This window comes from Lissotriton vulgaris, chromosome 1_1 (genome assembly GCF_964263255.1).
Source record: "Lissotriton vulgaris chromosome 1_1, aLisVul1.2, whole genome shotgun sequence".
Taxonomy (NCBI): Eukaryota; Metazoa; Chordata; class Amphibia; order Caudata; family Salamandridae; genus Lissotriton; species Lissotriton vulgaris.
In genome coordinates, this window is record NC_141685.1 from 808227451 (window position 1) to 808242956 (window position 15506).

General features: G+C 45.1%; 1 protein-coding gene across 9 annotated transcripts in view; it reads left to right on the forward strand.

Annotated features, from left to right (window-relative positions):
* The window catches only part of RC3H1 (ring finger and CCCH-type domains 1), an 828931-nt gene that overhangs the window by 289541 nt on the left and 523884 nt on the right, over positions 1–15506 (forward strand). For all 9 annotated transcript variants that reach the window (XM_086956761.1, XM_086956804.1, XM_086956790.1 and 6 more), the window contains 2 exons: positions 2289–2407; positions 2840–2952. In XM_086956761.1, the coding sequence (XP_086812887.1) occupies positions 2289–2407; positions 2840–2952 (232 nt within the window). The remainder of the gene's footprint in view (positions 1–2288; positions 2408–2839; positions 2953–15506) is intronic.

The following is a 15506-nucleotide window of genomic DNA, read 5'->3' on the forward strand; positions in this document are numbered from 1 at the left end:
TATATATGTATACATATGTATGTGTATGTGTATATATATGTATACATATGTATGTGTATGTGTATATATATGTATACATATGTATGTGTATATGTATATATATGTATACATATGTATGTGTATATGTATATATATGTATACATATGTATGTGTATATGTATATATATGTATACATATGTATGTGTATATGTATATATATGTATACATATGTATGTGTATATGTATATATATGTATACATATGTATGTGTATATGTATATATATGTATACATATGTATGTGTATATGTATATATATGTATACATATGTATGTGTATATGTATATATATGTATACATATGTATGTGTATATGTATATATATGTATACATATGTATGTGTATATGTATATATATGTATACATATGTATGTGTATATGTGTATATATGTATACATATGTATGTGTATATGTGTATATATGTATACATATGTATGTGTATATGTGTATATATGTATACATATGTATGTGTGTATGTGTATATGTATGTGTGTATATATGTGTATTTGTGTATATATATATATATATATATCCAACGAGAAGTTTTGCTTGCAAATGAGGGAGCCCACACAGGTGAGTGGTTCTTGCCTTCGTTTTATTGAAGAAATGCAATTCGAACAGCTTGGTGCTTCAGCACAAATTAAAGTCTTGCCAGCCTGACGCGTTTCGTGTCATGGACACTTTCTCAAAGGCTCCTGGCTCCACCAGCATACTGTCACGGGCTGAATTCCGGCATTACATTTAAGTGTAAATAGTCCCCGCCCATGTGGGCGTAGCCACCCCTGTGGCCTGATGGATACTGTAGTGCCCGTCTTCTCAAATGAGTAATTCGCCCCGCAGTTGTCTTTGCCAATGACTCCCAAGTGGGTTGCTGTAAACACAGTCGCTGTTTAAATTGCCGTGTATCTTCCCTCAATGGCATCACGCTGTTCCAAACTCCTCCGCCCGGTGGCAAAGCAGTCGGACTGCACCGACGTGCAGCAGGGCTCCTCTCGCGACCCAAGCACGGCCGCCAAACATCCAACGAGAAGTTTTGCTTGCAAATGAGGGAGCCCACACAGGTGAGTGGTTCTTGCCTTCGTTTTATTGAAGAAATGCAATTCGAACAGCTTGGTGCTTCAGCACAAATTAAAGTCTTGCCAGCCTGACGCGTTTCGTGTCATGGACACTTTCTCAAAGGCTCCTGGCTCCACCAGCATACTGTCACGGGCTGAATTCCGGCATTACATTTAAGTGTAAATAGTCCCCGCCCATGTGGGCGTAGCCACCCCTGTGGCCTGATGGATACTGTAGTGCCCGTCTTCTCAAATGAGTAATTCGCCCCGCAGTTGTCTTTGCCAATGACTCCCAAGTGGGTTGCTGTAAACACATTGTTGAACTATCATGTTTGAAACTACTAATCCCACAATGCTTGGTATATGACCCTGGACTCACCTGATGAGAATTAACCTTGAAAGTATGGGTATTTATCAAGAGTCCCTTGGAATCATCGGGGATTCAAATGCTGCTGGCCCGTGAACAAGGATGTACCAATCTGAAACGCGTTGGGCAACACAAATAAAGGAACTGACACGCTGTCTGTTGGTGCGCTGCAGGTCTATTTTGGTCTGGTGCGAGTGAGCTTCGATTTGGGTAAATGTGGAACTTATATATGTGTATGTGTATATATGTTATATGTATATATGTGTGTATATGTATATATGTGTGTATATGTATATATGTGTATATGTATATATGTACACATACACTCCTATCTCCAAGATTCCCTCATATTGGTTCTCATTTTTTCACTGTTCGATTTGGATGATGAGTTCGATGATGAACAAGATTTGAAAAAATGCAACTTATACTTCTAAATGGTTTTGGTCCACAGTATCAGAGGGTGCCAAAAACAATGAAAGGCTGTGCACAGTTACCAGTGGTTAAGATACGTTTATTTTCTTTGCTAGTGTTGTCATTTCTTGTAAGAGACTATGGGTTTGACTTCAAGATTTAGAATGTTTCCCTGACCTAAATGTATTGAATAATAACATTGGTTCCAGAGCATTCCTAACACCTCAGCAATGAGATTTTCCATTTAGATATTTGGTTTACTTGTTTTCAATTGCTCATATTGTGCTGCTAGCTAGAGGTACTAAATAAAAAATGCTTTAAGAACCTATATGTGGTCAAGTTTAAAATCTCTCAAAAAATCTGCATGTAGATATTTTAAATGGGTTCTGTCTAACAGTGCACGTCTGTCCTGTTTCTAATAGATGCCCCTCCACCAACCTGGGAGCAGCTGGAGAATGGATTGGTGGCGGTCAAGACCGTGGTACATGGGCTTGTAGATTATATCCAAAACCACAGCAAGAAAGGAACGGACCAGCAGCAGGTAAAGTGAAGTGGCCTGCTCTTCATGAGGTCTGTCCCCATGACTAGATACCTCATCCTTTCCAGGACCTTTGCGTCCAAGTGATTTCTGTTTTTCTTTTACCTCTGCCATAGGCTTTCCTTTCATAAAGGATGCATTATTATGAATGCTATCTGGACATTTATGAAGTTTTTAGAAAAATGCACCAGGGTTCAGAGCACACCTTACTGTGCTTTAGTGCCCAGTTTTTATTACTTTACTGTACATAGTGGATGCTGGGTGGCGGTTGCCAACCTCTAGCTCATAAAGCATTTTTAACCGTCGGTTCAAAGAAGACCTGAATGGCCTCTATTAAAGAGGTGGAGGAGGAAAAGTTTTGACATTTACATTTGGTATAACATACCACCAAAGCATTGTCTGATTTTGATCTGCCATCCTGTTCCCCTTTTCCAGCCTCCTCAGCACAGCAAATACAAAACGTATATGTGCCGTGATATGAAGCAGCGAGGAGGATGCCCCCGTGGGGCCAGCTGCACCTTTGCACACTCCCAGGAGGAGCTGGAGAAGTAAGTGATTCTGTCTAGTTTTGACTTTGAACAACCAACAGGCTTGCAGCAGCTTTTCTGGTCTGATGCGGATGGAGTTTTAGGGGCCTAATCTTCTTTATAGGTATAAAGTTCAAAGATAATTGCTTAGTTTTCGCTAGTGAAATTTGTATGTATTATTTGCTTCAATTCTAATGCAATGATGAATGAAATTCAAGCATATGTGTTGTTGTTAATCCTTTTTAGATATATTACCCAGTGGTGGTCGCAAATGGCTAGTTAGTTAGGTCCGCGTTTCCATAGGAACACCCCTTTTTGGTTTGCTAATAAATTTGGCGCGGTTTAACAAACCTTCATGAAACTTCCCAAACAAGTGCTGTGTGTTTTGCTTAGTTTCACCATGTAAAGATTTGGGGGGGATCGGTCAAGCAGGTGCCAAAAAAATGGTGGGTTATCTTAGGGCTTCTGTGCTTAGTGTATGATGGTAGAATATTGTGTTAATAGATAAGGATGCTGAGATTTCCTAAATATTTGAAAACATGGGTGAGTTACATTTCAGTTTCATTATAGTTTCCCCTTCCGTTGTGAGAGCAATCTTTGGTTCACAAAACCGCTTTTGGTATTTGAAAACCTGTTCTTCATCTAGTTATATAAATATTCTTTTATGTCTGAAAATATTTCATAGTCACCCTGGTAAACAGTTATGAATCTGTTAAGAACAAGGAGGCGAATTATATGCTCCTCTTCTTTACTTCTACTGTTAATAGTAACATATAATAGTAATAATAACCACTGTCAACTTCATCCAAGAGTCCGTTATTAACAAACATTAGATGGTCCGTAACAAATTAACAATCCTGTATGTAACCAATTCAAGAACATAGATACTTCAGCACTGCCCTTTTCTAAATGCAGAATCTGTATCATTCGAATTTGAACAATGATTCTGTATCACTCATGTTTAGAAACTGAAAGAAAAAGATAGGCGCTCCGTCAGAAGTCGCACAAGATCTTCCAGACTTAAGTAAAATGTTATGCATAAGAATTAAGCGGATCCAAACATTCCACATTAGTACAGAAACAACCAAGAGTCAGAATAAAAAAGAAATACACAGCATCCCTTATGTATGAACTGACACACACAACCATATAGAAGTAAACACCTTGAAATACCACCCCATATTCCTTCCTTGGGTGGTACGATAGCCATCTCAATCAGCCTGCTTTTGTGAGGGTTAATCCTACCAATCATTTCGTTATTAGCATCTTAACTTTCCATCACAGGAGCTTGAACAGTTTTCATTTTTTCTTGTCCCCTAGATGAGGATAATTGCTCTTTAAAGCTTGCTAACCCCCAAGGATCTGATATCCTCCACTGACTTATAATGAAATTATTTTAACGGTAGAATACTTAGAATGTTTTGCCAACATCATGAAAATAATCTTTAATATCATAGTTTTCATCACTTAATGCTTCCCAAAGCCGCAAATGACTCTACCTACGGGGCTCGAAAAATCCACTCTCTATGGCCCGCCAGATTTATTCAGAACACGCTATTTTCAGGTATCGCACCTGGCGACGCAGCGCGAAGCGCTGTCGCCAGCGAGATCTATTGTTGTCGATTTGCCTCGGAAGGGGGACAGGAGATGGCCATGCGCAGGGCGAATGGAGGTCGTGAACGTGCCAGTGAACATACACGTAGTGTGAGGTGCCCATGTCCTGTCCCCCTTCTGCCCTCGCAAGCCTCATGCAGCGTTACTTTCACATCCCCCCCTCCCGTCGGCTCCACGGCCCGACAACGCGCACTGAAATACTCCTTTCCAGCTATCACAGCACACCTTGGCATCATTTAGTACCCACAACACCCTGATCAGCAGCAGCACCTCTGGGGGTTCTTACCTCCGAGTAATACAGGCGGCCCCCTCCCTGGGCTGCACGAGCTGCGCAGCACCCATGAGTACGGCGAAGTCTGCATGCGTCGCCACTGGGCACGAGCCGCAGGCCACGCCGATGTGCACGAGCTCGCCGGTTTGCACTCGGTCGTACTGCCAATTTATTGAATGTGTTAGAAGGTTAAAAAAAAAAAACATTCTCCTAAAATACTTATACGGGCAGCAGCAGCGCTAGGACTCCACAAGACAGGCCGACCTCCAAACGCGTCTCATTTTGACAGACTTTCCTATCTACAGCACTGTAAGGTTTTTGTTCATGGTTGACACTTTTCTTGGAGAAAAATATGTCATGACTCTGGAAAGGCCGGCAGCTGGTACTTGAAGGAGCTGCGGCGAAAGATTCCATTAGCCTCTTTAATTCATTGGCGTTTAGGCCTATGTTCATTTAAAAGCGCACGTGAGGGCTTTATCAGTCGTCCCGCAATTTTCTGGTTTGCAATGAGGATGCCATATACGGAAAACATCGAAGGGTTCTGCGTCAGTCGAGCAGGACTTCCTGCCGGCCCCAGGACACGTCGGAGCTCGGCGGGAGCCCGGAGATTAATGGCACAGGTTTTATTTACACTGATAGGGCCTGACCTTTGAAAGCCAACAGGGACCAAAGATTAATGGCTGCAGGAGGGCCATACGCGCTTACTCAGCCGACTGCAAGAGTAGCGTCCTCAGCAGGAAAATAACCTGCCTAGGTGCTCCAGGAACAGGGCGCAGGAGCCCAGTAAGAAAGAAATAACAATGGCAGAAAGCAGTGAGTCATGGATGGCCTTGGTGCACTGTCTGCCCTTCACACCCTCCGTTTGCGTCGCTGTTTGTGATCAGGTCCACGGTCTAACCAATTGAAGAGATTAATGTTCACTGGTCCCACAAAGGCCATTTTATCCTACGTTTTTACTAGGCACGACGAGAACCCCGCAAACTGTAGACGCATTTACTCACTTGTATCCTATGTAGATCCAGAGGCAAAGCCGTGTTCTCCCCCCTGCAAAGTTTGACGCTTTTTTCCACATACGAGGTTTCCTCCAGACTGAAACCAATATTCGCCAATTATGAAGATGGATTGTACCTTGGGGCAGCGTTGTATTGGTGCCACAAGTAGGCCAGGGCAACTAAAAGTAAGCATTTACAATGCAATAGGTCTCGCATTTACGCAAGTTTGACCTATTGGCATTGTAAATGACAATGACTTTCATTTATGTTTCAAAAACCAAAACATAAATAAAAGGCATTGTCATTTACAATAAAAATAGCTCAAACTCTCGCAAATGCGAGACCCATTGCATTGCAAATGCTTGTTCGGTCCTACTTGCCCTTTCTGACGATTAGGAAGACAAACTGACTTTTGACCTCTGTCTCTGAAAGCAGGGCAAATGTGACAAGATAACAAGATTTGAAGGGATTTTTATTGCCCACAAAGTGAATGAGCAATAAAGATGCCTTCAATTCTGGCTATCTTGTCACATTTGCACAGCTTTCAGAGACCGAGGTCAGTGACGTTCTAGTTGGGTTGAGGAGATTTTTCAAGTTATTAGACCTGGAGGACTAGTAACATGTTTTGGAGTTTTAGAGCCCTGATCTAGTGGACAACAGAAGGGGACAAAATAGGGCCCAGGTGTTTTCTGCTTAAAATCGCAAGTTGTCTTCACGTCTGACAAATAAACCCCTCTCTGTGTCTTAGTATAGTTTGAGGCTCTTCACTACTCATAGTTTTCGGTTGCCCAGAATAGTGTGCGCCCAGATGAGATAAATACTGGAGTTATTGTTTCTGTCTGTGGTAAAAGTTGCCTGTCTGGCCTTAATGCCCTGCCTGAGAAGTGCAATACCTGCTCAGCCGTGGCACCCACTTCCATACCATAAAAAACTCTACTACTTGCCCTCTTTCTATCCACCCCAGAGGATGTTTGCCTTTCAATACATATCTGAAGAATGAAATGGGGTACTTCTGATAGATCCTTCTACTTGCAGATTCCTCATCATTGGAATCCTTCTAGGTGCTAGACTTTGTCAGAAACTTGCAACAGCTCTCCTCTCCCAACAGGTAGCATCTTGGCTCTGTCTGATCTACGACTCCTCCCCAGTCGTGATGCCTCAGAGACGTATAACATGTCGCCTGACGTGCCTATATACATTTTTTTCTTCACCGTTGGTCTGGAGTGCTCTCCTTGTGTTCTGTATTTGCTTTGGTGTTGATTGATCTTTAAGTGCACGGTTTGCAGTTAGTCTTGTTACTGATATCCTGCTTGACCTCTCATTTTCATCTTTCTTCATTAAGCTCCAGTATGACTTTGACCTGCGCCGATTAATGTTGTCGCCTCTCCTCCAGGTCCCTCTAGGTCCGGCTACCAGAGTTATTCTGGATAGATGTCTCTGTGGATGGTGTGTACCTCTTGTGATTAGTACACCTCTATCTGCGTGACAGGTGTGTAGGCAAGTGCCCCTTTTTGCATGGTTACCCCTAACGTTTTGCAGCGGTGAGGACTACGACTTTGCATTTATTGGACTAGTTAGTCAACACCTGACCACACAACTACAATCCCAAAATTGCCTTTAGTTCAGCTCATTTTGAATTGATAAAGTAATTATTGCTAGGTCCCTTTAGCAATTTTTAAATAACTTACTGTAGTTAGAGGTAAACATATTCTAGAAGTTTTTAGGCCTCTGGTAAAAAGATCCCCATTATTAGTAAAATAATGACTGACGCAGAATATGTTTGAGGAGCTCAACCTCACACTGTAGGAAGCTGGGCTTCTGTTGCAGTAACCCCACCAGTTTTTGCCAGACTACTGATGCACTTTGATTTGATATGCCCTAGGTCCCTGCAAATCAGGATCCCAGGGCCTGTGTCCTTTACCAAAACTGTACCTTGTGCTCCCAATTGGCACCTCTCTGGCAGTACCGTTTAAAAGGTACCAAGGGCACTGTGACCAAGGAAGTCCGCTAAATGCTACAGCACTTATTGTGCCACCCTTAAATACCGTGTACCTTTACACAGATCATGCTGCCTTAGTAACGTGACCCTCAATCTTTCTTGCTGTCAGGTGCAGACTCCTTCCTCTTTCACCTCCTTATTGTCAGGAACACAGGCCAAAAGAAATGGCACAGCCCAGAACGTGTGCCCACCTCTGCAGATGACAGCCACTCTTTAATTATTGTGCCCACTCCCCACGTGGGGCGAGTACACCAAGGGTGTAGCCACCCTAAGGTCCGTAGCCAATTGGCTACTGACCTCAGGACCCCTAAAACACCCCCAAAATACAGTATTTAGCTGGCAGTCCTGAAGCAAGAAGACAGATTCCCGCAACCTATGAAAAAGGATGAAAGAAGCTGCCTGCATAGAAGAACTGACTTGGCCCCAGCCCTACCAGCCCGTCTACAGTTTCCAGAGATCCTGCGCCAAAAGTCACCTTGTCCTGCAGCCAGCTACCTTCAGAACCCCTGAGATAGACGGTCTTCAACAAAGACTGGATCTCCTGTGAACAGCAACTCTGTTAAAAGGAAACTCCCAAGATAAACTCTGAGTCTGCTGAGGGCAAAGAAACCGGACGCTTAGGACCACCCCTGAACCTGATGCCTACTGCCCCTAATCCAGGTGGCCCACCGCTCCCAGCGAGGTCCACCATGGGTTGACCCCTCCAGGACTCCTCAACATCGCCTGCAGCCTCTGCACGGAGACACAACCCCGCCAAGCACGAGTAGCCCGGTAAGGTGAAATCCGATCTCAAAAGACCCCGTGCATCCGCAGCCCAGTGCCCTGGAGAAAAGAACCAGAGGTGCACCTACGTTCCAGAGCCCTCCAACTTACCTGTCCAGCTGTTAGTTCATCACAGAAGTCTATCTGGACCAAGCCTGCAACCAAAATGCAAAACAGTCAATTCCCATTGTTGAAAACAGGGCACCTGACGCCAAAACCGCACCCTGCCCCCAGCTGCCCCAGCGCTACTGCAGGTGCCCCTGGTGAGCTAACTCGGATCCCCCTTTACCCTGAGCCTAATACCAGGAGCTTTGCTCCCACAACCTTGTGGCCTGCTCTTGAGCACCCACCAACCAGAGGCCTCCTATCCCAATTGGATAACATTGGGCCTCATTACCCGGCCCCCCTAGTGCCACTGAGGGAGTTCTCAGAGTGCATCCTTGTCCCTGGGGGAACCCTGGTTCTAACCTCAAAATACCAGTTCCCACAAATAAGTACTTACCTGCAAACCGTTAAATTCATTTATTTCCATAGGATTACATTGACTGCTTTTCCTTGAAACAGGGTGGAGTTGATTTGCTTGAAACATCGAAAAACTGCATAACTGTAAAAAGGGAATGACTTACCTTTTGGTCTAAGAAATGTCTCAGTGGGATATCTAGGCATATCACACAGACTTGCAAAAGTAACTTAAAAAGGAATCTAAAAAGTAACATGCACAGTAATCTGTAAAGTAACAGGAAAAATAATTTCAAACTGTTGACTTACCTGTATTTCAACCAACTGCATTTGAACCTGCATCTCAACTGTGAATCACTGCATAAGGTTTTGCAAAGTATTATTTCACTTACCTGCACCAGGCCTCGCTTGTTCTAGAAATAAAATGAGTAAATAATATATATTTGTTATTTTCCATTTTACACAGATTATACATCATAGCGCACTTAACTTCATAGTTTATCAATAGTTAATAAACAGTACATCTCATTTGCAATTACAATTAATTACAACCATATTGTATTCAATCAAACAGTATACCGTGCCCTCAATACGACCCCAGACCCTCCTTCCATCTATTAATGGGTTCCCATATTCTTAAGCCCACCTGCCTTCCTTTCCTCCCTTTCCGTGCATAAATGGGTTTTTCCAGATTATATACTGCCAGAAGATTAGCCAGCCATACTTGCAGTACCGGAGGGTTTTTATCCAGCCAAGCCTTGGCTATACTCAGCCTATACACTGCCATAGCAGTAAACATGAAATCTCTCTGCGGGGTATTGACCTCTGGGCCTATCCCTAATAATATTCACGTAGGGTTCAGCGTGGTTTGTATATCTAAGGAAACATCCAGGAAATTCCCTATGTCTCTAATTAACGTATGCAATTGGGGGCAGGTAGCGAATATATGTATCATATCTTCTTCTAGAAAATTGCAGAGTGGACAGGAGATACCCGTAGTGCCACCCCACTTTGCTATCCTGGCTGGTGTAAAATACGACGAGTATAAGGTTTTATAATGCTGCGACTGTAGGGAAGCTGAGCAGAGAATTGTACGTCCTAAATCCAGTGACTCCTGAAACCAGCCTACCTCACCATCCAATTTCTCTGCCCACTTGCTGCTATATTTTTCTCTATCATCCGGTTTCCCTTCTGCAAGGCTTGCATAGAAACTGCGAATAGTACAGTCCCCCCTAGCCTTATTTTCTCAAATATTTCAACTCTGCCAAACCCCACTTGTCCACCATGCTTGGTGCATAGAAGGCTCCTTACTTGCAAATATTTGAAGAAGTCCCGCCTATCTAACCCAAATCTACTTACCAAGTCTGAAAATTGCACAATACCCTCCGAATCCCTCACATCCCCAATTTGCACCATCCCCTCTAAATAATATTTTTGATACAAACAAATTGGTCTGAGTTCAGTCTTCGAGTGTGTGACATCATTTCTTGCCTGAATGTATGTGCAACAAATGCTTAACACTACCCTCTGATAAATCCATACTGGTCTTCCACACTACCACAAATATAGCGTAAGGTGCTATCTACTTTTACCTCTGGCTACCTTTGGGGTTCCCCTGGACTCTGTGCACACTATGCCTCATGTTGGTATAGTATATACAGAGCCAGTTTCCTACACACCCTCTTCCTCCATATAGAAATAAGAGTGTTAATGTCTCTGTGTAAATGTAAAATGAATTCCTTGTGTTCCCATCCTTCCAAGACCAAGCTCGGGGAGCTCTTGGCAGAATATTCAAGGCACCACCTTTCTGAGGGGAGAGATCCCAATTCAGAAGAGTATGTTCGTGATGTGGAGGACAACCCCCAACCACCCTCACTAAATAGGGAGATTAGGGTCCCTTAACCCCTTACTGAAAGGGCCCCTAGGGCCCACACAGGTGGGCCAGGTCCTGATGAGATTATTGAGAACAGCCTCAATGAAGAGAACATCCTTCTAGCAAGGTTGACCAAAAGACTAGATCTTGAGTCCAGACTCCTGGCTGTAGAAAAGAGAGCAGAGCATACCTCCATCAATGGTGATAGCACAAGAAAACCTAGGGAAAAAGTTCTTGCAACCCTAAAATCCTCAAAGGGATTGTCACCAAATATGAGGAAGGTGATGACCTCACCAAATGATTCAAAGCAAACACAAGGAGATGATGGACAGAGCACTGAAGCTTTAGATCTGGGTTGAATCCATCATTATTCTTTAGCTCTCTTCGCCACCTCAGTTCAGACCCAACTATATGTAAATCAGTCTGGACCCTGTACCTCATGGGAACAGTCCAGCCTGGACTACCAAGCCAGATCTGCCCTGAACCAGAAACCAGCAACTTGGGACTGGTTTCTGGGTAACGCCCTTCATCAGCAAGGCTAGCTTGAATGCAGTGGCAAAGTGAGCAAGAGACCCACGTCTGGGTATACCCTGCCAACTTAGGGCGAACAAAGCAGACACAAGGAGATGATGGACGGAGCACTGCATCTTTTCAGACACTCACCCCCAGTCACAGATCTGGGTTGAATCCATCATCATTCTTTAGCTCACTTTGCCACCTTAGTTCAGACCCAACTATATTACCAAATGGTTCACAGCCTTTGAGAGGGCCGTGGAATAAGGCAAGTGAAGTCCTAGTGGGAGCCTTACTTTGGGAATTGTTCTCTGGCAACTGCAGAGACAGACCTCTGACCCTCACTGGGCCAGATGCGGAGTCCTATGATCTCACGAAGGGCACCCTGTTTGGAGGCTTTAGACTCACAACTGAGGAGTATAGGATTAGCTTCGGCGGGGGCAACAAAACCCCAAGCAAGTACTGGGTTGACTTCATAGAATACTCCGTAAAAACACTAGATGGTTGGTTAACTGGAAGTGATGTGGAATACTATGTTGAGCTTTATAATCTCTTGATGAAAGGATGCATGTTTGGTAATTGCACTAATGTAAAGTTGCATCAGTATCTACTTGACCTAGGTCTCATTTCTTCCCAAGAAATGGGAATGAAGGCAGATCATTGGGTCAAGGCTAGGGTGACTAATACTTCCACTTGGGTGACCAGAGGAAAGGGTTATCAAATCTTCCCAGAGGAAAGGGTGGTAATCCCCCCCCCCCTCCTAAAAATAATGCAGAGTCTTCTAGAGGCCCCTAACAACCTTTTCGGGAAGGTGGGCCCCAGACGTCTTCAAAGCCCACTGGTAAGTATAAAGGTAACGTTTTTGATCCCCTAAAGGCCTGGTGTCGCACATATAGGAAGGTTGGACACCAAACTGGAGATTCTGCCTGTCCTAACAGGAATGCCCCATGTCCACCTCCTGTTAGAGCTGGTGTGGCAGATCTCCAGATGAGATCAACAGTACTCCCAGAGCAAATCAGGGTCCAAGCTGAAGCTATTCTAGTTTCCGAAGGGGAGGGAGAGTTGGCCACTTTAGCTGTCTGTCCCCCTAACTTAAACAAGTACTTGCAATATCCCTCAGTTAATGGGACTAGAATAGAAGACCTGAGGGATACAGGTGCCAGTGTCCCTATGGTGAGACACACTGGTTTGTTTCAACAGGACAATGACTGGAAACACCTATCCAGTCACCAACAGAACAATCCATGGCAGTCATCCATGGCTATGATGACGTTAGATGGGAGGGGGGGTTACTGGCCTCAAACGGATAGTGGTCTCTCTAAAGCTTACAGCTGCCTTGCTTCTTGGAAATGACCTTGAGACCTCAGCATGGCCTGAGCTAGAACTGAACACCCATGCAGCTGTGCTCCAAATCCCTGAGGTAGAGTGTGAGAAGACAAGAGCACTAACTCAAGCACCAGGTGAAAAAGAAGTGTTGGAGCCTGAAAGGATGGTTCAACCTTCCTAGAGGAAAGGCAAGAAGATTGGGGGACTGGCTTCTGAATAGCTAAAAGCTGAGGACTTCTCTCTTCTCGGAGAGGACTTGTAAGCCCAAGAGGGAACTGAGCCCATGGAACTTGGACCTTACCAGGTTGAGCTCCTGGGCCCAGGAGGACCCGGTAGGGACCAGCTGTGCCTTGGGCAGCAGGCCTGTCCCACTCTTGAGAGCCTACAACAGCAAGCTGCTGCACAGGAGATAAGCGATGTCAGTGGCTCCTGCAGGACCTATTGGGAGCAGGTACTCCTGTACACTGAGGCCAGAGTCACCAAACATGGTGCCACTAGGGGCATTGTAATGCCTCAGCTGTATAGAGTTCTTAGTCACAATGGCCCAAGACATCTCACTTGCTGGGCACCTGGGTCAGACTAAAACTTGGGAAGTTTGTGAGCCATTTCTACTGGCCCCATATGTCTCAGAAAGTGAAGGAGTTTGTCAGCTCTTGTCACCTGTCAAGCCAGTGGCAAAACCGTTACACCCAAAGCCCCCCACAGTTCCACTATCACTGATTGGGGTACTCTTTGAGAGGTTTGGTGTGGACATAGTGGGTCCAATTGAGCCACCCATCGCCTCAGGAAGCAAATTCATACTGGTAGGAGTGGATCATGCTACCAGGTATCCTGAAGCATTTCCCCTTAGGGCTACTACAGAGGCTACAGTAGCCAAGCCCCTCATTGGTGTCTTCACCATGGAAGGGTTCCCTAAGGATGTGGTGTTAGACAGAGGTGCCAACTTCATGTCTGCATACCTGAAACACATGGGATGAGTGTGGAGTAAACTACAGTCACTACACCGTACCTCCCATAAACCAATGGCTTTGTTGAGAGATTTAACATGACAATGAAAGGCATGATCTTGTGGATCCCTGAAAAGCTCATAAGGAGATGGGATGTCATTTTGCATGCTTTTCGTTAGAGAGACATTCTACAGAAGGGAGTAGGGGTTTCCCCCTTTGAACTTCTGTTTGGGCATCCTGTGATGGGACCACTTGCTCTTGTAAATGAAGGTTTGGAGAGGCCTCTACATTATCCTGAACAAGATGTAGTTGACTATGTGCTAGGCCTTTACTCCAGGATGGCAGAGTACATAGAAAAGGCATCCAAAAACCTTGAGGCCAGCCAACATCTTCAGAAGCTGTGGTATGACCAATAGGCTGGCCCTCGTGGCGTTCCAGCCAGGGGAGAAGGTGTGGGTTTTGGAGCCTATGGCCCAAGGGCCCTCCAGGACTGATGGAGTGGCCCTTACCCTATCCTTGAGAAGAAATGAGTCACCTACTTCGTAGATCTAGGCACTAGCCTCAAGAGGGTGATCCATGTAAACCGCCTGAAACTTTTCTGTGACAGAGCTGATGTGTCCATGCTGTTTGTCACTGATGAGCAGGGACAGACTGGCCGTAGCGGGCACTGGGCGTTTTCCCAGTGGGCCGGAAGGGTGGGGGCCGGTTTTGGACCAGTGGGGGCGGTTTTTGTTACGGGGGCCTGTTTTGCAGCAGTGCTGCTATATCTGCCTCTGTAACAAAAGAGCAGCAGCAGTGTTTCCCACTAGCACCTCATGCCCCCCCCCCCCCCCCCCCCCATTTCCGACCCAATGTACTTGCAAGGGCTGTTTTGTGTTCCCAGTCCAACCCAGGTGATTGGGATCGAGAGACAGAGTGAACCACTCCGTGACCTCCTGTCTTACAGTCCAAAAAATGTCAGTTGATGGATTTATTTATTCAGAAATGCTCACTGCCCAACAGCAGGCTGATTGTAGGCATGTCCTGTAACAGTATGCTAAGCTCTTCTCCTTAACCTCTGGACAGACACACCCATGATGTGGGTACACGAGACGGCTTGCTTGTTTGAACAAAGATCTGTCAGCAGTCTGACCAAGTTAAGGAGAGCATCAAAGCTGAAGTAAGCAAAATGCTAAAGGTAGGGGTTCTTGAGCCCTCTGAAAGTCCCTGGGCCAGTCCAGTGGTCTTAGATCCCAAACCTCACCTCCAGGGTGGGAAAAGAGAGATGAGATTCTGTGTGAACTATAGAGGACTCAATTCTGTCACCAAGACAGATGCTCACCCCATACCCAGGGAATGGCGACTTGTTAGATATGGGGCAGCCAAATTTCTCAGCACCTTTGACTTGACTGGAGGATACTGGCAGATTGGCATGGCCCAAGAAGCCAAAGCAAAAACGCCATTGTCCACACCTGATTAGCCTTATCAGGTGATTGCTATGCCCTTTGGTTAAAAGAATGCCCCTGTCACCTTCCAAAGGTTGGTGAATCAAGTCCTTGCTGGGTTGGAGACCTTTAGTGCATCATATCTAGATGATATTGCTGTCTTTAGCTTCTCCTGGCAGGATCCCCTGGTCCACCTGGGGAATGTTGTACAGGCCCTGCAATCTCCAGGAATATCTATCAAGGCATCCTAAATGCGAGATAGGGCAGGGAACTGTGGTGTACTTGGGCCACCTTGATGGTGGAGGCCGGGTACAACCCTCACAGCCCAAGATCCAGGCCATCCTGGACTGGGCAGCTCCAACAGCCCAGACCCAAGTCAGGGCATTCCGTGGCTT